Source organism: Diuraphis noxia, unplaced genomic scaffold, assembly GCF_037042655.1.
Source record: "Diuraphis noxia isolate RWA-SAM2 unplaced genomic scaffold, SU_Dnox_SAM2 contig0002, whole genome shotgun sequence".
NCBI lineage: Eukaryota > Metazoa > Arthropoda > Insecta > Hemiptera > Aphididae > Diuraphis > Diuraphis noxia.
The window spans coordinates 79,096,798-79,122,482 of NW_028301712.1; the positions used below are offsets into that span (position 1 = coordinate 79,096,798).

At 29.4% G+C, this 25,685-nt stretch overlaps 1 protein-coding gene across 3 annotated transcripts; it reads right to left on the reverse strand.

Moving 5' to 3' along the window:
• Positions 1-1,025: 1,025 nt before the first annotated feature.
• CycE (cyclin E) lies at positions 1,026-24,616 on the reverse strand. Of its 3 annotated transcripts, none has more exons than XM_015515924.2 (10): positions 24,310-24,616; positions 4,965-5,042; positions 4,418-4,749; positions 4,152-4,349; positions 3,866-4,079; positions 3,675-3,786; positions 3,464-3,594; positions 3,121-3,376; positions 2,889-3,052; positions 1,026-2,662 (listed from the first exon to the last, which is right to left on the reverse strand). In XM_015515924.2, exons 2-10 carry the CDS (start codon positions 5,016-5,018, stop codon positions 2,516-2,518), a joined length of 1,608 nt encoding a protein of 535 aa, XP_015371410.1. In that variant the 5' UTR covers positions 5,019-5,042; positions 24,310-24,616; the 3' UTR covers positions 1,026-2,515. The 3 variants fall into 3 exon arrangements, with proteins under 3 accessions (XP_015371410.1, XP_015371409.1, XP_015371411.1); XM_015515923.2 differs by lacking the exon at positions 24,310-24,616 and adding an exon at positions 6,630-6,969; XM_015515925.2 differs by lacking the exon at positions 24,310-24,616 and adding an exon at positions 5,774-6,169.
• Positions 24,617-25,685: the final 1,069 nt, after the last annotated feature.

The window sequence follows — 25,685 nt, forward strand, 5'->3', positions numbered from 1 at the left end:
AAATTATATCAGAGTTTAATAAAATTTTAAATTGGGGAAGGAATGGACGCCAAAACATGTATTGTCGTATTGATAATTGGTTGCCTCCTTGATTAAGTTTCTAGCTACAATCTTTCTTTTATCGTGCACTGGATTTCAAACTTATATCAACGGTGGTCTAGCACGGCATTACGAGTCAATTAGTAGACGAGTTCAATGGCGTCGATCGCCTAATTTATCTATGATGGATTTCATAGTAGATTGTTTTAGATAGCGAATAAGGGGGGGGGAAGGCTGCTGTAAGCACTGCAGCAATCTAGTTGTGGTTTCAGAATTTAACATGCAAAGAATTTTAACTTCAAAGATAATGATTTCAATATAACGAATCATTAATAAAATAAAGCTGATATAACTTTATAGCCTATATTTTTAGTTACAGTATATCATAACTACAGTATTTTTGAAATCAATTAATAATTAAAAAGCTAAAATTATTTTACGTTTAAATGACTAATTTTGTTAAAATTTTAACTTAAAATAAGTATCTATAAAAAAAACTAAAAAGTTTTCATAATTTCAATAGTACTGTGAATTTTCATTTTTGACCTCTCAACACTATACTAACTATAGATCCAGTTTGCTATCAGAAACTACCATCAAAGTTGAAAATCAAATCATTTTTTCTACTACTTAAATTTTCGTGTATTTATCAGGAATTTTAAACTCGCAGCCTGTGACTCAATTTTTAATGGATCACAGCTATCAATTCAATGAAAAATTAATTGTATACAAATTGATTTACAAAAATAAAAATGTATACACTTTTCATTTCGTGTTAATAAGTATGTATATAAAATGATTTTTTATCGATGAATATTGATGCACATAGTAAACTACTATGCAATGTAGCTCAGTACAAGTTTTACATGTCAACTGTAGATAAAAAAAAATCAATAATCAATACGTTCATAATTAATTGATCTGGCTTTTGGCTAAATAAAATAAATTTGTGTTGGGTTAACCATAAAATGTAGTCATAACCCATATAAGAAATAATTATAAATTTAATGTACTAAACTATGAAGCAACATAGATATGTGGTTCACTATATCTCAGAAGAAATGTTGCATGTCACAAACAATAGATAACAATTACAGTACACCATTCAAAAATTATAACAAGAATACAGAATACTTACATATACAAGAAATCAATACCAAGTTGTTCATAATAATAATTATAATTTATTATAAGCAAGTTTGTTATATTATACACATGTACATAAAAAAAAATATATAAATTTATATATTATGTTTATAGAGATTTATAACTGTGAATAAAATAATTTTAACTATAAAACAAAAATGTTTAACTGCTAATAATATAATATAACAAAGAATTTTTTATTATCCCAATAAAATATATAATCCCATTGATAAGAATTAAATTTAAATACATACCAACTAAAGAAATATACGAATAATTTTCCTCCCCAACCCGATTATTTCTAATTTATTAATTGCCTAGTTATCATTATTTTTTTTATGTAAGTAATGATTACTATAATGATAAAAAAATGTATTTTTTTGATAATGAAATTCACATAATTATAGTAAAAAAATTGAAAACATTTTTTAAATATTTTTATGTTCCATAATAATATATTTTAATACTAATTCAAAGTTTAACGGAGATCATTTTATACAAATTTTTCAAAACTTAGGTCATTTCATTACATAAAAAGAAACTGGCACATCAGATAATCGTTGATTTCGATCTTACACATATACAAATACATAACTAATGCATGGAGTAAGTATACAACCATAAATACTAACATCTTAACATAATGAAATAATAATTTAAAGTTTCAAAAAAAAAAAATTGTACATAATAAAACATGCTATGAGACTACACAAAATAATTTTATTATTATCAGCTAAATAAGACTAGAATACAAAAGGACAATGTAATTTGATATAAAAAGTCAAAATTATAAGATTGTTTAATATGAAGGAATGACTTGTAAAAATACATTTGTAATAATAATCTTAATATAATTACTCGTGAGCATATTAAGTATTTAGTATAATCATATATAATGTACAAAGTAATTGATACATAAATTTGTCATTGACATGAAGGCCAAGTATTATTTTTTTTTTTGTTTTTTAATTTTCAGCAATTTGATATAACATTAAAATGAGGAACACTAGTTCAATCAATATTGTTGACTTTAAATTTACACTTTCAAGAAATCAGTTAATTACTTGAAGGATAAACATTTTCAGTATGATTACTGATTTCCAAATTGCATGAGTAAATATAATTAACTACCAACAGTACTTAATTTTTTAAAAATAGATTATTATTGCACATTTAAATAATCTAAGTCGTCAAGACAGAATCTATCGATCAAAATAAAATATTTATAAACATAAAGTAAACTAGAATACATCTGAATTACAGTAACCTATTACAAAGACACGTGTTTTAATAAAAAATCTTACTGTTGGTGTTATCAGTATAAAATGCATCATTTGTAGCTACATGAGGGTTTGCACTCTTCAGCTGTTACAGGATATTTTTTGCCGCTCCATGGCGGAGTTAATAAGTTTGATGGAGTTACTGGGCCTTTCACTCGGGATAACTGGATAAGTTCAAATCTACTCTGTGCTAAATCCTAAAAATATAAACAAATTCTGTTAAGACAATTTATTACAAAAGACTATTAATAACAGTTAATATAATTTTAATCAAATACAATTCTACTACACACATTAAATATATTAAATTAAGACATGTACCTTTTTTTACATCTGAGTGCAAAAATTATAAATAAATAAAAATGAGAAAATGCTTAGAATTTGTTGGCAATCCCTAAGAAAAAATGTATGAGTGATACTTACATACATATCCATGCTGACTAAGTGTTGTTGTTTAACATGGGTGCCATCTACTTGTTCTGAATCATTTTCAAAATCAATTTCTTCATATTGGTATTCTTCAAGAATTACACTCCAATATACAGACATCCATTCAACACAATTACAGACATTTCCTTCAGATAAACCTAAATAATAATTTGAAAACACTGTTTAATTATTACTGAAAAATCAACTAAGTATTTTATAAACTTACCGGAAATGGTTAGAGCAATTTTTTTATTTAGTACTATAGTAAGAGCAGACGCCGCTAATTCACTATATGAGTATCGTAAACTAGTTGAATCTAGACTAGCTAAATCTAAAAGATGAGCCACCTGATTGAATAAATTTTGAGGAAATTGTGGAACAATCAAACTGTCTTCAGCTGTGCTATCATCAACACAAATGAATTGCAACATCAATTCTACCCAATAGTTTATAGAAACAGGTGTTAAACGGAAACGCAAATGCTAAAAATATACATAACAAATTAGTTATTCATTGGAGTTATTATTGAAATATAAAATTTCATGAAATTATTATTGATGTTTAATTACCATTAATAAAATTTTCTCCATATCTAACAGGTCTTCATCAGTACATGCACCATCAGTGACATAAGCAAATTCAGTCAGTTTGGGAGGGTAAATTTCTTCCATTTTAGCGGCCATAAATAGACAAGTGATTCCTAGATACAAAAAATAAGTTAACTCTAAATTAACTTGTCTTTTTATGGCTTTAGAATTAAAACTGGGAAAGTGTAATTACCAATGAGTTGTAATTTTTGTTTAGGAATAGAATCACTGTTTGATAAATATCGGTCTAAATAATCCATAGCTAAATAATATGTTTCTCGATGTAACTTATAAACAGATGACACCTAAAATCAAATAAAAACATTTTAGATTATAACATATAAATTACTTGAAATATAATCATAATTTATTATGAAATAATACCTCAATTAACCAATCTAAAAGAATAGCTCTCATTCGAGGTGTTATATGTTCATGGCTATCTTGGTAATCAGGATTCCTATAAGTTAATGTAGCAGAATCTCTATTACATATCATCTGCCAAAAATCTGCACGTTTCCCCCAAGGAATTTCTGGCAATGGACATGGTCTGTCATTTAATGCAACAGGTCTCTGGTTGATGGCCATGTCACGGAATCTGAAACACAATGATAGGATAAAAAATGTAATTATATTGTTCATTACATTACTAAAGTAATTAATAACTTACTTGCTCCAAGTAGTAACTATAGTATTTCCCACGCTTTCTTGAATGGTTGAATAACGTGGAGTAGGCACATATGAAGGTGGATCATTTTCAATATTTTTCTTAGGTTCAGAACTATCAATACAATCTGGGCTTAGTTCATTGTCAGATAATAATGGAGCAGGTTCACTGAGAGCTGGACTACTAGCTTCTGATTCCGACCTAAGTATATCAGATAAATTATTGACAATTTTCACAATTGAAATTATTATTATTATTTTATCACTTACCTATCATCTGAATAAATTGAATGAGAGTCTGGAGACAAAACTTGTAACTCAGATAATGGCCGTCGTTCTACACTTCCATTATTACCAACAGACAATTGTTGGAAGGAATCATTATTTTCGGAATTAATTTGAAATGGATCAGAGTCAGCTCGTACTCTGGAGTTTCTTTGTAAATTAGTAAAATATTGATGCTCACTATCGTCCGATGGTGACGACTGTGATGAACTATGTAATTTAGATCTAGATAAAATACTTGGGAGCTCAACAGGACTATGGTCAATTTTCATCCTCTTGCCAGACACAGTACCATTATGTAAATAACCTTCAGAGTTCTAAAAACACAAATAATTCAAATGTTAAATTAAAACAAATTATAGGCTAATACATGGATATATAGCTCAATCAAAAAACTTAATCATTATTTTAATTTTATTAGTACCAAACTGCTAAATGCTAATATCTATTACTATTGTCTAATTATTTGATACTAGGTATGTTTTTCTAAGTGAAATTATTTAAAAAATATTGCAAAAAAAAATAGACTTACATGTCTTTTTCTTTTCAAAACACCATCAATGTTAGATGAACTGGAGTCATTCATTGTAGTTGACTGTGATGAATGAGTCTGAAAAATAATATTAATTTCAAAAATCATAACTATGTTTTGTTGTTTATCATAAAATTAAATTTTATGAAAATAGAAACCAATCAATATTTGTAAGACAGTACACTTACATAATCTAAGGTACATAATAAACATAACTATATATACATAAAGCAGCAAAAAAATATTTATATAAGTATTGCTGAATTGATTTACTATTATATATTATAATTAACTCTTCAAAATAGACAAGTAAATATTATATAATTTAATCATTAGGATAAGATTATTCTTGAAGATCAAATGTATGTTTACTGCTTACACACAGGATATATGCAATAAATAATTAACTATAATAATATGCCATAGTAGATAATATTACGCGTATGTGAGTGGAAGGACAGCCACCCTTACCATTCAGATTAAAAATATGTATGAATTATGATGTAAATTATGATTAAATTAAAATACAATACTTGAAATAAAATTTACCAAACACAACTCAAGTAAAATTTGTAATATACCTACTGATTGAATATTTTTTGCTTTAATAGTAGGTTGTAGTATAGAGTTAATTGATGAACTGGAAAACTTGGAATATTTACAACTACCAAAAAAAATTGAATTTGTAGTAGTTAGGTATATTTGTACCTATATTATATACTTTTAAATAAATTGTTATTTCTAAATAAAAATGAATACCTACTGTTATAAATTAAATTAAAAACTATAGATTTATGTAATATACGAACATGTATTCTGCAATCATGAAGATGTCAAATTTTCGTTGATTTACAATGAATGTAGTATTCCACTCATAATAATATAAAGTACTAAAAAAAAAAATCGGAAATTGCTCGCATGTAATACACAGCACACATTACCCTGCCTAATAAAAAAGGTAAAAAAAAAAATAGCACAAGGTATTGTTTATTTTTTTTATATATAATTTACTATGATAATTGCGAGTATGAGAGACGAAGACCAATAAGCAGTCAATTAATGAGCCTTAATATTTTTTAGTAAAACATGAATAGATGAATAATTGAAAACTATTTCGAGCGATGAGTAGTCAACAGCATACGACGGGCAAATGTCTCGTCCAGAGAATACAAAATTACAAAATAAGGTAAAGGTGAGAACGACAAGAAAATAAAAAAGATGACGCGTGCATTGAACAACGACATTGGGCGGGCTTTTGGGTTCGGGCGGTGACGCGGTGGTGGCGGGAAACGCGCGCGCCGCAAGAGTACGTGGATGATGCGAGGAAACGGGCGCCAAAAGCGTTTTCCCTATTGTCCGCCTATTGCGCGCGAGTTCCGCGCTCCACTACTAAGGGGGCCCGCCACCGCCACAGCCGACCGGCAGAGGTCACCGGAATCGCGATCGTTCGTTTTCTGCGCGCACAAAACCACCAATACCTACCGGACGGACCCCGCGGTGAGATTGTTCAGTTTTTCGCGAATAACCAACAAAAAAAAAAACAGACAAATACAAACTTCGTACAATCGACGAAGACAATGTTTTTCGCAGATTCCACCAAATGCGAATTATTTTAACGTCCAGCAAAAGATCGCAACAATAGCATAAAATACATTATAGACTTACGAGTGTATCGTCGTGATGCGGCCGTCAAATCGTCCCTTCCGGCAGGAGACCGCACGGGGGAGGGACGAGGAGTGTGCGAATCGGCACGTAGCACCTCGGACCGGCGACGACACGAACAGATGGACGTAGATCATAGACTGAATTAATAACCGTTGTTAAAAAAAATTTATCGAGTCGACAAGCAGTAAAAATACGTTAAGTAACAACTTAAAATAGTTCGATTACAGAGGAAACGAGTACTTCGGCGGCGAATTGTAGCGTATCCGGAGCGAATTAAGTGTGTGGCGCGTATCAGGGTTCACGGCTAACGAGCGACTGGTCGGGTCCGGCTTCGGCGGCGACAGGCGAAGAGACAATGATCCCGACTGTGGCCACCGATGGCAGACGGAACCGGTTATGAGCAGAGGGGCGCGCGGCGCGCAGGAATGCAGGCCCCCTTTGCGCGCGCGCGGGCGCTTTGTTGACAATACGGATCAGCTGATCGGGCCGGCAACAGCTGACCGTCTGGCGCCGACGTCTGCCGCGCGGTAGATCCCGCCTAAAAACAACACAAGCACACGCGGGCCGTCCACCGCCGTGGCCGCGAGTTTGCCGCCAAAACAAAGCTGTCCGTGGCGATAACGCCAGTGGCGCGCGCATCGCCTGCAGATAGCGATGCGATTACGTTATACCATAAAGAACAATAATACTATCATTATTGTTTTTTATTTACTATTCTCGTCGTCCTACGTTTGGAAAACACATTTTTTTTTAAATTATTAATTGTTATTGTTGTCTTCATCGAATATGTATACAAGTACCAACTACAATATTATAACCGGAGCGATGACGACAAAAAACTAAAACTGAATAATATCATTATAATGTGCAGTTAGTTGATCCTATACAATAAAATATTTTTATTTTTATTTGAAATAACGTAGACGATCTGCCGATAACGCACTCGTGAAATAGATCCAATTTTTGTGTCCCATAATCGGACGTCATAGCGGACAATTATTATTTAACAACGAATATAAATTAAAATATATATATATTATACATCTAAAGCTGATAAATCGGGATGGCAGATAATATTCCTGTTGATAGAAAAGTCTGTGGTCTAACAAAAATTAATAATGATCTTTAACAATATTGTCAAATATTTTGATGTAGTTAAGTCGATAAAAACATGCCATCGCGGGTTTTTACTAATTAATAGATTTTTCTAATTAAAATTTTCCTGAGTTTGGTACCTTTAAGTACAAAAATACATAATAAAATACCGACACTTTACAACAGAACACATAAATACGACATGACTGACGTTACAAGTGTTCACAAAAAAAAATTATAAGTTACAACTAACAAATTTTACCTTCGTACTAACTACTTATCTGTTGTTATACTCCGATAAAAAAAAAAAAAACACTAATTATAACATTTATGGGCTGCAACAGTGTGTATTACCTATACTATTATCCTAGTTAATGAATCAGAAGAAGTCGTTTACAGTTTATACTATATTAAGGTCGTTACTTGTATCCCAAATAAATAACAACCCACACAATTATTGAAATAGGTTCGGAAAGAAACGTTTTCGGGGTTTCCTTTTGTTATGAAAATAATTTTTGGAGGGATTCTTGACCATGACGTTCACACAAACGCGCCTATGAAAATGTATACTACATTATTTCTGTACATGTAACGAACAGTTTGGGTATCTAGTATCTCCAGGTATTTCTCGTGAAAGGTTATCATGAATACGAACACGTCAAAATTATTATTTCTAAAAGATACTCAGTACTAAGTAAAAAATATCTCTATCCAAATAAAGTAACACGTGATGTTTTATGTAATTAATAGTTATGGGGTTCGTTACAAAATTAATACCATTTCTAGTATTTATACGCACTATAAATATATTATATTCTCACTTATTTTATGCGCATAAAAATTATAAAACGTGCTTATAAAGTCATCATTAAGTGATTTGATAAAATATTACTGATAAACATAATTAGATTAAAAATTATTTAGACAACACATTATTTGTTGTTATTAAATAAATGGGAGTTGACGGTTTTTATAAAAAATATTATAATGATTGATGACTAATAAGTAATGCAATTAGTTATTTCTAAGCGGTACAAATAATAATTTATTTGATATATTGTATGATTTTATCTGACAAATTTTTATTCAATAAATATAATAACATACTACATTCAACGCATGAATACGCAATGTATTTTAAATTAAATTGTTGGTTATTACTTATTAAATGCATGGTATGAAATATCCTTATTGTATATATATTGTATGATAAATATTCTACTCTACCTATTATAATATCGTTATACATAAATCATCATCGGGCAAATTGAGATTCGTAACGGGCTGTTATGATTAATTTTCACGGTCGTAATTATTCTAAAAAGGCGTTGTCCATCGACACTTTTATTTAGAGTTTCGTTGAAAAGATTTTTACCGACGCCTGTCGTCGTACCACGACAAAACGAGACCCCCGGAGTGCCATCATAAATACATGCATTAAATTATATATTATGTATACGTGCCTACATCCACCATGAAAAAAGTAATAACAATAATGCCCATCACTGTGATCAATGAGTATTAAATTTGGATTCACCTGCAGCAGCAGTTGTAGAACGATGCTATTTTGTTTCCTGTGCCGCGCAAAAGAGAACCAACAGAAACGTACGCAAAAACCCGTCGGCCCAATCGTGGGTAGCGTTCGAAATCTTTATAAGCATAATATTATTTTCTATATAATGTACAATATAAGACAGCCACCACCAGCATTCCATTTACGTTGTTTTGGTTGGCGCCAATTGGTCTTTGTAGATACAAAAGGGATTACATATCATTACAAGGCCGACGCGGTCCAGAAACCATATATAAGTATATATATAACATAAACATACGTACAGGTCTTGTCCTTTGGCAGCGACGGCTATACTCAGAAAGTACCCTCTTTTGTCCTTAATGCAGCAGGACAAGAAACTCGGCATATTATTATTACAAACAAGTCGTCCGGTCCTGCGGGATATTTTGACGCACTCACTGTAATATTATTATTATTGTACGTCATACGTGTAGTAATATCGTAGCTGGCGACTATATAAATATATACTATAATTGTATCTAATCATTATTCTACATGTATATATACAAATACACATGTGAAACCAAAAGGACGTCCGTTCGGTAGTTACAGTACCGTGACGTATATACTATTATAATATTGGGATATTATAATGTAATATAATGTCGTCTTCGAGTCAGCAGAATTCAGAATAATTACCCCACAGTGGCCTGCTCGTGACAGGTGTTGAAAAAACTTGACCGTGGAACGCGATCGCGATTCTAAAAACTATATGGAGCCGTAGAAGGCTATTATATTATTATTAAGTCACTGTATAATTTTTTTCATTTTTTTCAACTTTTCGATATTACAATTAAATTATTCTATTTACCAAATACTAATTTTAAGTATGCTTACTGAATAACGCATAGCAATTGCTGACTTTAACAATGTTGATACGAAAAATAACTAATAAATAATAACAAAATTGTTTATGATAAAATAACAATTGCTGCCTTTTTGTTATGACTTCATTTGAAATCGTTTTCTAAGATTAAGCTCCTTAATTATTTTTTAAGTAATTTGAAATAGATAGGAAATGGATTTTAAAAACCAATGAGATAATAACCAATTAACAGTCAACATCTAGGTGAGACATTTTCTTCTCCTTAATAAATAATTATTTAATTGTACTTTTGATCGAATTAATAAATACACAATATAAATTACTGGTTTAATTCCAACGCCAAATGAATTATTTTCTAATCATTTGACTAAATCATCAAAATATTATATTGGTGTCGTTTTCGAACGAGTCTCAAAAGTAAAATTCCATGATAATACTTTAATGCGTCATTAATACGAATTAATTTACAATGAAAATGAAATATCTTGGCAATAAAAAATTAAAAACTACATAAATGTATATTATTCGTTTGGACACGGTTAATAGGTGTATTAAAACATGAAATAAAATATAAATATATGTAGACTAACTATAACAGTCACTGTCGAATGATCGCTTAGTTCTCTCACGTGGTCTTTGGAGGTAAATATATGAGTACTGTAAACGAACACATGTTACATCCAAAAACCGGCAAAGATTCGCGTGACTTAGCATCGTGGGAGATGTAACAGCTTAGAGAGGGTAAGCCCCTACTTAGGAAAATGTATATTAGTCATTGATATAGCTTAAATTAATCAAGAGTACACATTTTGATAAATATTTGAGTGGATTATAAAGATAACTTTTATTTCAGTGAAATGTCAAATAGAAAATACAACAGTTACGAGTTGTAATAAACGAATCAACTACCAAGTAGTAATAACCTCCATATTTATAAAACATAGACAGACTAACAAAATTGAGATTTTTCATTTTTTCAATACATATAGAACGATTTTAATAATAATATCAACAATGTTGTACACACAAGTTTTAAGTTACTATTTTTATTTGTTCAATTTATCCAGCCACGTTATTGCAGTATAGTTTACTCAACATATAACATCATTAAATATAAACTCGATTGACTTAATTAGTTAAATCTAATGATTGAATATTAAAACCATATTAAGGTATAGGAATGTTATTTTCCGGTTATAGGTACGTAATGGAATTAAATAAATATTTTTTTAACAAGACGCGTAAGGATTATTGTGGAGGGAAAACGACCTCATGCCAGAATGCAAATCTGCTAAATCACCTACACACTATCCAATTATTACCACCAGCATAACGGTGTCGTATTACACATTTTCGGTAGATATAATATGATATTACACGTCTCCTGCCGGAGATGTAAAAGAACCGAAAATTAAAGGGAAAAATATGTATGATATACGATAACTCAGTTGATAGTAAAAGTAATAACCGACGAGTGCTAAATATTATACAATATACATATATCACAATACAGTGTTTGCTAAAAAATCATCAAACGGACACGGTGGCAATGGCAGATAAGTTTTTTTCTGTCGCGTCATCTATACAAATTACAAACAGAAGGTCAGAAAATAATAAGGTCAAACTTATAAAATGGGGCCCACAAGATTTTTTATTATTTTTTTTAAACATATTACACGGGCAAGACGTTAAACGTGTTAACTATGTGTGTCACCAGATAAGGCATTGGTTTTCGAGAAATTCTGATAATAAATACTCAAAGAAAACTTAAATGGATTATTAAGATTAATCATTATTTTGTTAGAGTACTAGACATTATTTAACTCTTATATTTTATTTTGAGTTTACATTTAAATTAAATGTAGATACCTAATACATGATTTACAAAACTAATTAAGTGAGTCAAAACATATAATTTAATTGCGAAACACTAGTGAAATTGAAACGAAGAATACCTATATTACTTTGATTACAAACCACGAATTAAAATGTATGTACATAATATTATCTAACCTTAAGCAATGTAACGTGGAAATAATTTAATATTTATTAGTAATTTATATTTTGTTTTACTTAACACATTTTTTATACCAAATCGTTTCTAAAACATAGTACAATCAAATAAAATACACGTAGACGTCATGTTATGTTAATATCTAAAATTTAAAATTTAAATGTTGATATATTATATTATAGTTAATAGTATTCTAGGAAAATTCAGAACAAAAATGTACTGATGGACATAATTATAAGGTTGCAATTTGATTATTGTTTATCAGTAAAACAATGTGCACCTATCACATTAAATATTTCATATAATATATACGTATATTGTGTGTATCACAACAGTGCATAGAGTAAATTTATATTTCGTTTTATCTTTATCAATACATTTTATACGTTTACTTGAAGCATTTTAAGAATATGCAGGACAAACAAATTTTTTTCTGTTGTTATTATACTTAGAATTACGCACGAATGACGGATAATTTGCATGCTCTCAATTAACACACATTATAATAATATACATATGTGTGTACCTACGTGACATATAATTAATAGTATAATTATGAAATGATTCACTAATATAAGCCGTAACTTAGTTTTAAACACTTTACTGTCTATACTACTGATCAAATTTAAATAAATATTTTCCTGCACATATATTTATATATTCTTATATTATAAATACACCCAATGGCCAACTCGATAAAAGTCAAGAATGTTTTAAATTTTGGAGAAGGTTCACGGATCTATAGAACGTTTTAATAAATATTATAGTCCAATGATCGGATCCTCGATCGATCCATATACCTTAAACTTGTCATTGGAACATAATAATATACATCACATACACTAGATGTCCGTGACACTAAACAATGTGTTTTCGATACGTTTCCTGCATAAGAAATTGAACAAAATAATAGCTCGAAGATTGCGCGTGTGCAGTATACAATATCCGTACTCCCTGTATATACTACACATATATAATATATATTAAACATGTATGTCTATCGTGTATATATATATATAATTCGTAATACTTTCAGTTGCTAAAAATGACGCTTTAAACCCTCCCTATACACAGAGTATGAATTCAGAGTCGATTTTTCGTTCGTATCCAAAAGTACTATATTGCAATTCACCACCTGCGGGAGTTGACACGACGTGTCTTTGGCGCGCAGCTTAATTATCAGGGGTCGCGTGCCCCAATCGTCATTACGCGCACTACGTGAAGTGTTCCCCGCGCGAATTCACGCTTTCGGGCACATGCAGCTGTCCATGAGTACATATTATTAAACATACACAAACCGGTGTACATATACAGTAGTAGGTATATATTATACACCAATAGCGAATAATAGTGAATAATATATTATATAATAATAATAATAAAAAAAATACCTCAACCAAAACGAGCACTAGGCAAACTACTCGCGGTGGCAAGCACATTGTGCTACAGGGTAACTCTACAGTATTTATTATAGCTATACGTGACATTTGTCTCTAACTAAAGGGGTGAGTGCAGCGATAGGATAAAATATTAAACGTGGTTAGATATATATATATATACACTATACATGAAATTCAAAAAGTATTTCGGAGGAGGGCATTCAACTTGGTTTTAGAACTATAGACCAGTTTAAGTATAAATCGCAAATATAAATTTAAGTTATACATCGAATAGGTGTTCAGGTGTTTCATTTAAAAATATAGTGTCTATAGACAATATAGTAGTATACAAAACTGTTCATAACAATTATATAACATGAAATATTTGTTTTTGGCAAGTCACAATAAAATAAAATATTGTTCAATTAATTGTCTAATCTATATAACTGTAGCTATATCATAAACTATTATTTTGGAAATTAATCATTAAAAACCTACGTAAATAGATTAAAATTATGTTATTTAATATTATTAGGTAAATACCTATACAACGGTATATACTTATATATATATATATATATATATGAAAAATAACCTTTAGTACAATTATTGAGTTAATAATACTATAATATAACCATTAAAATTTTACTATATCTATTTTGTTTAATTAATAATACTGTCATGAAATCATTGAACAATATTGATTCATTTGCGATTTTCACCAAATGCCACCAGTATACAACATTTTCACAATATAAAATCCTACCTTTAAACTTCTAATTAAATAATGTTTGGAATAGGTACATGATTTAAATACAAAAATATACTATACAAAACTAGTTATGCCTTTAAAAAAAAACTATGCAGGGGTCATTTAATTTATATGCAGTAGGCACATAACTACATGTATATAGTGCTTGATCAAAATCTTCCAGGTGTAACGTAGAATAATAATAAAAAAGGGGTTGTACATATTATGGCATAGCCGACAGATGGATGCTTTCAATTCCGGTTCGACTTTTATCGGAACTATGACAAAAGACGGTGTTCAACACTAGCCACATGTGGACGTGCCTAACTATATACAGTGTTAAATAGCCACTAGCTCTTTTTATTGTTTATTTTGTGCACCGCCTTTCATGGTTCACTGTATCTATATTTGCATACAAATTCTATAGAAGCTTGGGACTGGCACGTGTCAAATTTTAAATGCTTCACAATTTTTCACTGTTAAAAAAATGTTTTTATTTTTATTCCTCCATTAAGACATGTGTATAACTGTGGTTTGACAGTATTGATACAAAAAAAAAAAGTAAAAAAAGAACAATAAAAGATTTTATGTTATAGTGTATAATTAATATTATAGACATTTTATCAAATTAATAAAAAGTTTATACAAACAATCACATCATATCAGACAATACGAAAAATTGTGGGGTAAAAAATCAAAAACAATTTAGTGAAACCATCTTACCTTAATAATAATAAGAGGCATCAATTATCAATTGATCAATACGTTGTTATTTGTTAATAATATTATTGTGATACAAATAATATATATTATTGCTATGACTATATAAAATATATTTTATATTGATTAACAAAATAATGTAATGTTATAAGTATTAATATTACCAATTTGTAGTCAGTCTGAACTTTAAAGCAGTTAATTAATAACGGAAATGTTAATGAGGTCCTCATTAAATTTTATGAGTACAAACCAGTTTATATTTACTGTAAATTGGATACAGTCCCTTCGGTAATCAAGAAATGTTTTTATGGAAATCACGAATGTTGGAACAAGTAAAATCAGTTCCGTTAATATGTACCTACGATTTTAAGAATCATTAGGACTGTTTAAACAAATCTATATAAAAATAAAATGAAAATTATTGTACTAATACATATTTTGTACAACACCAACCTTTTTAATGTATTTTTAACGCAAATGAATAAGAAAAACCTAAAACCAACACAACCGGTTTCGTTAGATGCACTAACAAGGTTTACAATGTTATGGCAGATTATATTATGCATAAAAAGATTATAAAAAATATAGGGACACGTGCTTTTTAGAGGGTTATCGATTGAGGGTTTTGGTCAACCAAAGGGAGTTATAGGGGTAAGTCTCTGCACCTGGCTCATACATAGGTTTAAACGCAAATGGGATACTTTGGCGCGCTTTTCATTTTAACATTATCTTTAATGCAAGACATTCATAAAGTCTGGGTATATTTCTCTAAAAAAACGTTACACCATAATTATATGTAAATACTTAGAAGTTAGCACTATAGTATGTTAATAATTATTTTACTCAAAATTATGTATTCAATTGTATACAATTTTATTTTCAATATACAATATTGACAAACATATAATATAAATATTATACTACTGATAAAATGGCTAATAATTTAGAATTTACATTAAGCGTTTTACTTCAAAATAATTAATTTCAATAATTATAATTAAGTATACCGATCTTTACGTTTAATATACTATATACAACACAATAACAATAACTATTATATAGATAATAAATAAACTATAAAATAAAAATAAATATTATGATAAAATACTTATTATTTCAAAATTTTGAACACATCATAGAATTATTCTATAGTGATGAGTATTTATGACTGTCCATGTGTTATCTCAAACTTACAACTGTATAACACGACAAATTTACGTTTAACAGAATCAATTTATTGTGCGTTGTTTGCTTTAATATTATAGTGAATTAATCTGTATCAATACGAATCATACTTAAAATTATAAGAACATATTATCTGTGATTGAACATCGTTAAAATTTACAATTTTTAAAACGCTTATTACTTCTCAAAATCAAAATATCAAAAAATACTAAGTAGGGTTTAGGATACTATTTTAACTTTTAAATTTAAAAATAGGGAAATTCACTGTAAATTGTAATAAAGGTACAACAGAGTACAAAAAAATTCAGCTGAACGTTAAATCAAGATGAAAATATTGTGTGGTTTTAGGTCAAAACTGATGATATCTTCTAAAATATGTATTTCGATCATTGTAATAAAAATGCTAACTTTTAACTTATTAAAGAGTCCACCAAAAACCTACGAAAGAACACATAATATAATGTTTACATCTTAACGTTTAATTATTTGTTAATAAACTCTAATATAAAAATAATAACTCATAAACCAAATTGAGATTTACAGTTATGTTTTCATTAAACAAATCTACGAAAAACTCTATTAATTTTTTTTTAAATATTAAAAAAATGAGTAAAATACTCATATTAGATCAGAAGAAGAAAAAATATGTTTTTAAGAAATAATAATATACATAGATGACTAGTATTTCAAACGATATCCCCAAGGTAATGTTTTTTGCCTCTTTGGGTCACAAACGTATGACCGAAGATTTACACCCGTTGCGACCGTTATTTTTCGTATGAGTTTTCTTTTGTATTCTGGGGGAGACTAAAAACGATACCGACTGGCTTTACCGGAACAAAATAAGGGGGAAGACGAACGTTTCCTTCCCGACGGTTTGGGAGACCCTCATATGCACGAATAAGACCCTACGTACCATCAATATTTTCCCCATTTCTATGTTCAATGGAATGGTGGGTTCGAAAACATTTTTACATACCTATATATGTCAACCTAGTTTAATGTGAATGATTTATAACCGATTTTTATGTATGATATTCTTAATATTATAGGTAAGCTAAGTTTAAAATTATCATCAATGCGAAATATTAGATTAGCAGTTAGATTAGGTAATATTAAGTTTTAAATGTATGCTTGAAATGAAATTCAAAACTTATACTTATAAATAATAATTTAAGGTAAATCAATAGTTTTTGATATGAATTCTAGACAAATAAAATCAATTGATTTTTAAAATTTCACTAAATAATAAATCAGTAAATATTATTGTGTATTGTATTACAATATTTGCCTAAAATAATAATGTATGGGAACAAGTGGACAAAAAATACCGCTTTATTGCTTTATAGGTAAATACAACTATTACAGTATTTTTCATTATAAATAATAAAAAAATTGATTCTTAAATTTGTTTATAATTTTAAAAACTTAAGCGATAAAATATATATTAAAAGACCTATTTTTCCCTAGAGTTAACATTTTTTACTTCACAATAAAACCAGTAACCAAAAATATTATTTTCGAGTGTGCAATATTCGTTGTGAATGAGGCAGCGGGGGCGTTTCCTACACAGCGATGCAAATAATTGAAATGAATACAAGGAAACACACAGGTATAGAGAGAGCCTATATAAAAGAGTTTATATAATATAAAAGATATACAGGGCGCTTAAGTGGCAACAATGTAGAGGATCGATCGATTCTTCATTCTACAAGTGCGGTGGAATGTCCGCTGAGCACATCCAAAAAAAAATAATAAAAACCAGCACCAATTGTGGCCGTAATAAATTCGTTGGGTCACCGCATGAACGAAACTGTAAAATGCAAGGCATAATAATATGTAACCTGTATGAGTGTGGATTTTGTTGTTTTCTTTCTCTCTCTTTCTCGTTTTCTCTAAGACTGATCCCACGAGTGTTGTAATACCTGATTTGTCCATCGAACCGGCTATACCTTCGTTTTCTTGGTAGAAGTGAATAACACACACATATGAACATAATACACGCGTGTATGTGTGTGTATGTATTGGGAGGGACAGGAAGCTGGACGACGTCGGTCTCACACGAAGAACATAACAGCTGTGCACAAGGTTACATTTATATATACATACATATTATATGTATATATATATTTTTTTTTGTGACGCTTAAAACACGCGCGAATCTACCGGATGGGGATTTGCCTAGTATAAGATCTTTACCAAGGCCAAGAGGTAACCATTATACATACAGTATCTACCTTAGATATACATACCACATGCATGCAAATGTGATTATTAGTGTGATACTGTGATATAATATATTCAAACAAGACCAAGCAGGGCCTGAAATAACAGCCGTCATATAAAAATACTATCTCCCTATTTTTTGTCAAAGCATGTATTGGATTTAATCAAAAATCGAACAATAAATGAATGTCATGTCTAAGCTGAGAATATAAAGTTAAAACTTAGACCACAGAAATAAAATGTTATTCGCCCTAAACGATGAATTATTGTATGTTATATTTGATTCTATGGCTCTTTCTCCGCGCCATTGCCAAACATAGCTAGTATCGGGACGGCGGCTTCTTGATAAATCCAGACAAAAAAAAAAAAAGGTAACTTAAGAATGCCGCTTTACGGGTCTTTTCATTCCTATATTGAAGGTCGACAACGAGAGAGGTGAAGAGATGTACAAACACAATGAAAAAAATAAATAAATAATATAAATGGCCAAGAGGGGTCTAATAGAGAACAAAGAAAGGCGAGAAAGAAAAAAGAGAAAAAACCAAACCAGACCACCAGACACAGTTTATCATAATTGTCAGCTGATGTCCTCTGTTTCTAGTTTGTGTGAGTGTGACGTCACTACAGCTGTGACAGTAATACATTATAATATAAGCAAAATGAAATCAAATTGGCAGAAATTGTAATTGATAGATTTAAATAATATATATATATAAATAGTTTGTTGGTTTAAAAAATATTAACAAATATAAATAAAATTTAATTTCATAAAAATATTAACATAGAACACTACTGAAACAGTGAGCATTGATTATTACATCAAATATTACAACACTTTTCACTCGAGAAAAATATCAAGAAGAAATTAACACAGGCAATGGTATTCAAAGCATTAACGAGGCATATAAAATATAAAACATTGGGTACAAATGTTACCGCCTCCTATTTATTGTATAGAATCCAGGTGAAATAATTTGGATAAATTAAAATATCCCATTAATAACCCCATAAATAGCTATAGACATTTATTTTTCATGAGAACAAACTAAACCGGAAACTTTTTACAGTATCGGTGACATACTGAATTTCGAAGGCGTGAGAACGCGGATGCTGTAGAATCAGACCTTGAATTATTTCTGTACACGAAGCGTTTTGATGAAATAACATAATACCAACAGTAATAATAATTATACCTGCATTCTAACAGGGTTGAAAATGTACTGTTCTCTATTATTCGGTATTTCCCAGACGGGAGTTATCAACTGAGAGAGTGAGGGGTGCACATTATAATTTGAAATATCAATCAATTCTTACTTAACTTACTAAAACATGTAAATTGACAAATTATGTCAAGAGAAATATCGTTTTCAGCATCTAATAATTGTTTTATTCGTAGATCTGAGTTATTCAAGTATTTCAGAAATAATATTACTGTGATAGTTATTATTAGGCACGTAGAAGAGGTAAATATATCTAATACAATAGATATATAGATATCTTCGATAGAATGTAATGTTATATAATTTATATCAATTTTCAATGGATTATTTTTTCATTAGTTATTTGATTTAGCTACCAATATTCTTTAATTTTAAGCGTTTGTCAAAAAAAAATATTAATAAGGATTTCAAGAAAAATATTTTAGGTTAGTTAAGAATTAGATTTTCAAAGTTAGATAATACATTTTTATTTGTGAGTCGTTTTTATAACCTGTATAGCTACTACAACAGTAAAAACACATGTTATATTATTAACCTAGGTAACAACATATTTGCTTTTTGATACCAATGTTATCAGTTATCACTAATCACCATTCACAATACAATTACTTCATACAATTACTTCTTAAGTTCTTTTATAATTTATAAACAATATAATACACTTTTCGATGCTTAAATAATCAACAAGTCAATAAAATATATAAACAAAAGTTGAATACCTACCACAAATTGTACACCTATCAGAACTACCTCATGACACTTGTTTTTGTGTGATTTATACTATGGTAAAAATTTGAAAAAGAATTACTGTACACCATTATTTACCATACTATTATATGTAAAGTGTATTGTATGGTAGTTAGAAATAATTACATTTGTTACTAACATGGCCAAAACTATGGACCAGGCCTAACCTAATACTGACTAAATAACATACTGACTTTATAATATTTAAAATTTAAATAAAAAACTTATTTTGTAAATTGAATTTTTTTGCATTTTATCATTTTGCTTTTCTATTTCAATTTCCTAGTTTTCCCTGTGGTTACTAATGTTAATATTATATATAATGACATTTATGTAAAATAATGTACTAAAAAATAAGCAAGTGGCTATTTTTCAATACCATACAACTTTTTGCCAAATAAAATATGAATTCATTTTTAAGTTTTATTCAGATAATTTAAGTTGTTTAAATAAAAAAAAAATTCAGATAAAGTTTTTTTTGTAACCCAATCATATTTTTTCTAATACACTCTTTTTAAATGTACAGTTTTGAAACAATTTTAATAAGTTAGATCATATTTAACTAATATGTTTTTTATAAAAATTACACATATTTAGATTAAAAAAATTCTACTCCCATACAACTATGAAAATGGCAGGGTTTATCGTTAAAAAGGATTATAATATACTATTATCATAATTTACTATGTTCATAGGCGCAAATAGTGTTTGAGTATTGGGGGGGAGAGTTAAAACCCAACTTTAATAATACCTATTGAATAAGCTTAATACAACATTTAGAAAATTTTTGTGGGCTTAGTCTTCGAAGCCTCCACCTATTTGTGCCTATGACTATGTTTAAAAAATTATATAACATTTTTTATTAATAGTTATATACTTATATTAATAATATCAAGGGTAATTTATAATCTACTACTCAACTACCTAAATTTATAATATAGATACTTTTAATTTTCATTGATAATAAATATTTCGTAAAAATTCTATAAGTAGATAGGTACCTAACCTAATTGTATATTTTATACATCTGTACTCTAAGGTATATATGTATTATGAAATACAATATAAGTGCCTAAAACTAAGCCTAATAACTATTTAAACTTAGTATAAAGACTAGCGTTAATTGTATTAACATGTTTAAATATAATTAATTAGGAATTAATCTAAAATTAAGTAATTATAAATTATTATAAAAACATTTATGATTACCAAACTTATGGTATGAAATATGTAGTTGAGAAATGTGAATAGTTTAAGGGTAATACAAATAAATGTATGGAATTTTAGAAAATTAATTAAAAACTTAAAAAGTTATGGAAAAGAAAGTACTTAAAAACTTTTTTTTTCATTTTAAACTGATAGCAATGGAGATAATGTAACATTAATTCTGCCTTAACTTTTAGTTTAATCAATATGGTGCTGCCTTGATTACCTATCCCTTGTCAATAAACACTATTCTCAGGGCGTTCATAGTGGTAGACATTTTACCCACATTTAAAATATAAAGATCATAGGCGTGCGCAGGGGGTATGCAGGGTATGCAGCTGCATACCCTGAAGTTCTGTGAGGGGCGAACATCGACTCTGGAAAATTGAAACATCCAGTTATCAGTTATCAACTACCAAGTATTTGCGAAATTCATACTTCTTGTATTATGTAATGGTATTTATTACAATATTTTTTTTATTAAACAGCAGGTTTTTTCAATATTTGTGAATTGTGTATACATATTATCATAATTTTACGAGCCTAAATTAACTTTCAGGGCGCGCTATTGTCAGCCTTCTGCATATCCTGAAAAAGAGGCCTGCGCACGCCTATGATAAAGATACTTATTAAGTACCTATATACAATTAAAATTATTATAAGTAAAATCAATTCAAATAAATAAAAACAGGAAACAGAGAAAAAAGTACTTAAATAATTTTAATATACTAAAAATAGGTATTAAATTAGTTTAATGAATAATAAATATTTATTTTTAATTAAATATACACTGTAGAAACAAGTTTTGTTATAAATTTTAATTTTTTTTCAATTACCTACAAATTTTTGCATAATTATATTTTTTATACTTAACTTTATATAACTTAATATTAATTTTTAACTAAAACTCGTTACTTTTTAGTTTGTTCATTATTTAATAAGGTTTCAAAATTGTAATATTGTATTAATACTTTTCTCTATAATAAATTTAAATAAAAAAAAATAAAAAAATTCTTCAAATTAAAGAACTTAAAACTAATATGACTAATTTATTATACCTAACTATACTATAAATTCACAAAAATAATTATTTTTAAATTAATCATTAATTTAAATCTATTTAATGATGCCTATTATTGAGTCTATTATTTATTTTATAGACTACACATTTGTTAGGTATGGTTAATATAAATTAATGTATAAATTTAATGATTATTAGTTGTTATATTATTTATCATATGTTATATTAATGTGGGTATTTGAGTTACACAAAAATAAGCTAAACGTTCTTTAAAAAATACATGACTATAATAATTATTATTATTAATTACTACATTGTGCTATGTGCTATGAAAATATCTAAATTTATCAAAGAATGATAAATATTCAACAGGAAAAAGTTGGGGAATTTAAAGCAAATAATTAATAAATATTATTAAAGTAAATTTAATTATTTAAAATGAAAAGAATTTAAACACACTAAGTGAAAATTATTGAATACCTTATTTCCAACCCTTAAACACTTATTTTTCACCACTTTCAATATCCTTATGAAGCTTTTTGCACTTAGTAAACTAAGTTACACTCCATACACATCAGAAGTACTAGGTTGTTAGTATTTTATTTGTTTGTATTGTATTCAACAATCAACCCAATAATCTAACTAACCCAAATTGAAATCTATTTAAATACAATAAAAGCAAGAGAAATTTGTATGTATTGTAATATATTATAAAAATAGGGTCTATATGTATTATTTTTAAGCAGTACATGTTAAACGAGGTACCTAAATATATAATATTATATAGGTACCTAATACTTTGTTACTTCATTATCATGTCACATATTCTTAATAATTATGTCACCACTCAATAATATATAATAATATATGTATACTTGTAAGCAAAACACATATTTTACCAAAAGTCATGCGATTTTTTTATCAATCAATATAAATAATGAGTCATCAAATAAAAAAAGAGCCATTATGAGTTCAATATAGTGTACAAGGCAAGCAGTGGCGCCCAAGCTATAACTCAAGAGGGGCAACCGCCTCCCCTTTTTATCGTTGGGTGGGATCGTAGGGGTCCGTGGGTCCCCTAACAAACTATTTATGAATTATGTTCCTAACTCCTAAGCTATTAAGATATATGATTTTTATTTTGTAAACAGCGGTGGTGGTCCATATAACTTTTTACTTGCCCCCCCCCTTTTAAAATATAGTTCGCCACCACTGAAGGCAAGTTCCTGAATTATAGCTTAAAAATAATATTGGTATTAATTGTCTATCTGTATACTATATACTATCTATATCTGATGACTGATCTCAATAGCCAATACCCCATAATCAAAAAGATTGAATTGGTAGTTGGTACTCACTACTCACTACCTACATTTACAAGTATAATATTATTTTCAACAGGTAGGTATAAAGTATAAGCAATCCAACTCCAAGCAAAAGACACCAACATCGGTCGATGACCTTCAATCACAGAAGTTAAGTGTTAAAATTTAAATTGTAAAATGTTCGATGAATTGACAATTAAATAGGTAGGAACCACATGTGTAAAACCAACCCCTAAACAAAACCTTCCTTAACTTGGTGTTAAAAACACGACTATTGCTAATAACAGCGTATAATTTTAATATTAATATTTATTATCAAATAATTAACATAACCACGTTCAACCGTAGGGGTACACAAAATAATATTAAAATATTGTGATTAATATACTCACAGCAGACGAGACAGAATATGGCACAGGGACACACTCGTGCTAAAATAATGACGTTGATCAAGACGTGGCCGTTGTCAAAGGTCTTTTACTTTGGCATGCGTCAACGAGGATATGAAAATTATGTGGTCCGTTTGTCGTGCCTGCGTCACAATCGGAAAATACCGCCGTCGTCGCCGACCTCCAGCTCGCAGAACGAATCGGGTTTGTTGTCGTTTCGATGGTCTTTTCTTCTTTTCCTCTCTCACTCTCTCTACCTTTTCCTTTCCGCTAAACAACGGTTGTCGCACTCGCTAGCGCGGTAAATCAGCTGTGCCTGAGCGCCGCCGTTCAAAATGTACACAATAATATATTAATATCACGATATTATGTGATACGCGGTGGCTGAAAACGCGGGAAACCAGACACCAGTCATGCGCGGCTAGAGAGGCGCCGACGTTCAACGATGATAATATTGATAACGTTGCTCGTTGTTACTATTATTATTATGCGTTTGTGCCATAGAACCGCATAATGTACCGCGTTTGCAGTGGACATGCATGGAGAGGAGAATATAATATCACGCGGGAGAACACTGTCTGGTCGGCGTCGGCGTTGAGCGCGGGAAAACCCGAAGAGCGTGCCCTCCAAAAATCGCGGTATCTGGACTGTATGGGCTATGCACCCCTCCCCAACACCAACTCCCTTTACAAGGGCTGTCGCCGGTTTCCTCGGTCTGCAGATGGCAATGCACCCCCATATTTGACATACTGTATACATACCTATAATATGTATGTAATAATACTAGTATATTATGTATATACTTGGTACCTATAGTTACTTACAACCTACCATGTAGGATACATACATCCGCCATCATAATAGCGTATTATAAATAATATAGAGCGATTCACGACCCCTCTCCGGTGTTGAAACTCAAAAATATATCCTGCTGATTCAACCTGGTATACATTATATACTGAGTGACTCCCAAAGCATTCTCACCCCCATTTTTTTCCTTAAATGAAATTATTCAAATTCTAATATTTTTGGAGTTTTTAATGTACCTACTCAAAGACAATTTTTTTAAATTCTTTTTATTTGTTAATTGTTTGTAATGCTTGAAAATCGAATGTCCTGTGGTGACACAAACTTCTGTTTTTCAAAAGAAAACCACCTTTTTTCATTTGTAAGATGTTTACTGTACAATTATTTTTCTATACATTTTGATATATCAGAATCAAAATTTAAAAGAGTAGTTTTTTGGTTATGTAACATTATGTTACAACTATATTAAGAATAATAGGTCCATGATAATGGGTTTGAAAGATATGGGTGCTATTTTGGTGATTTAAACATTTATATAAGTGAATAAAAATAAAATGGTCATTAATATTAAT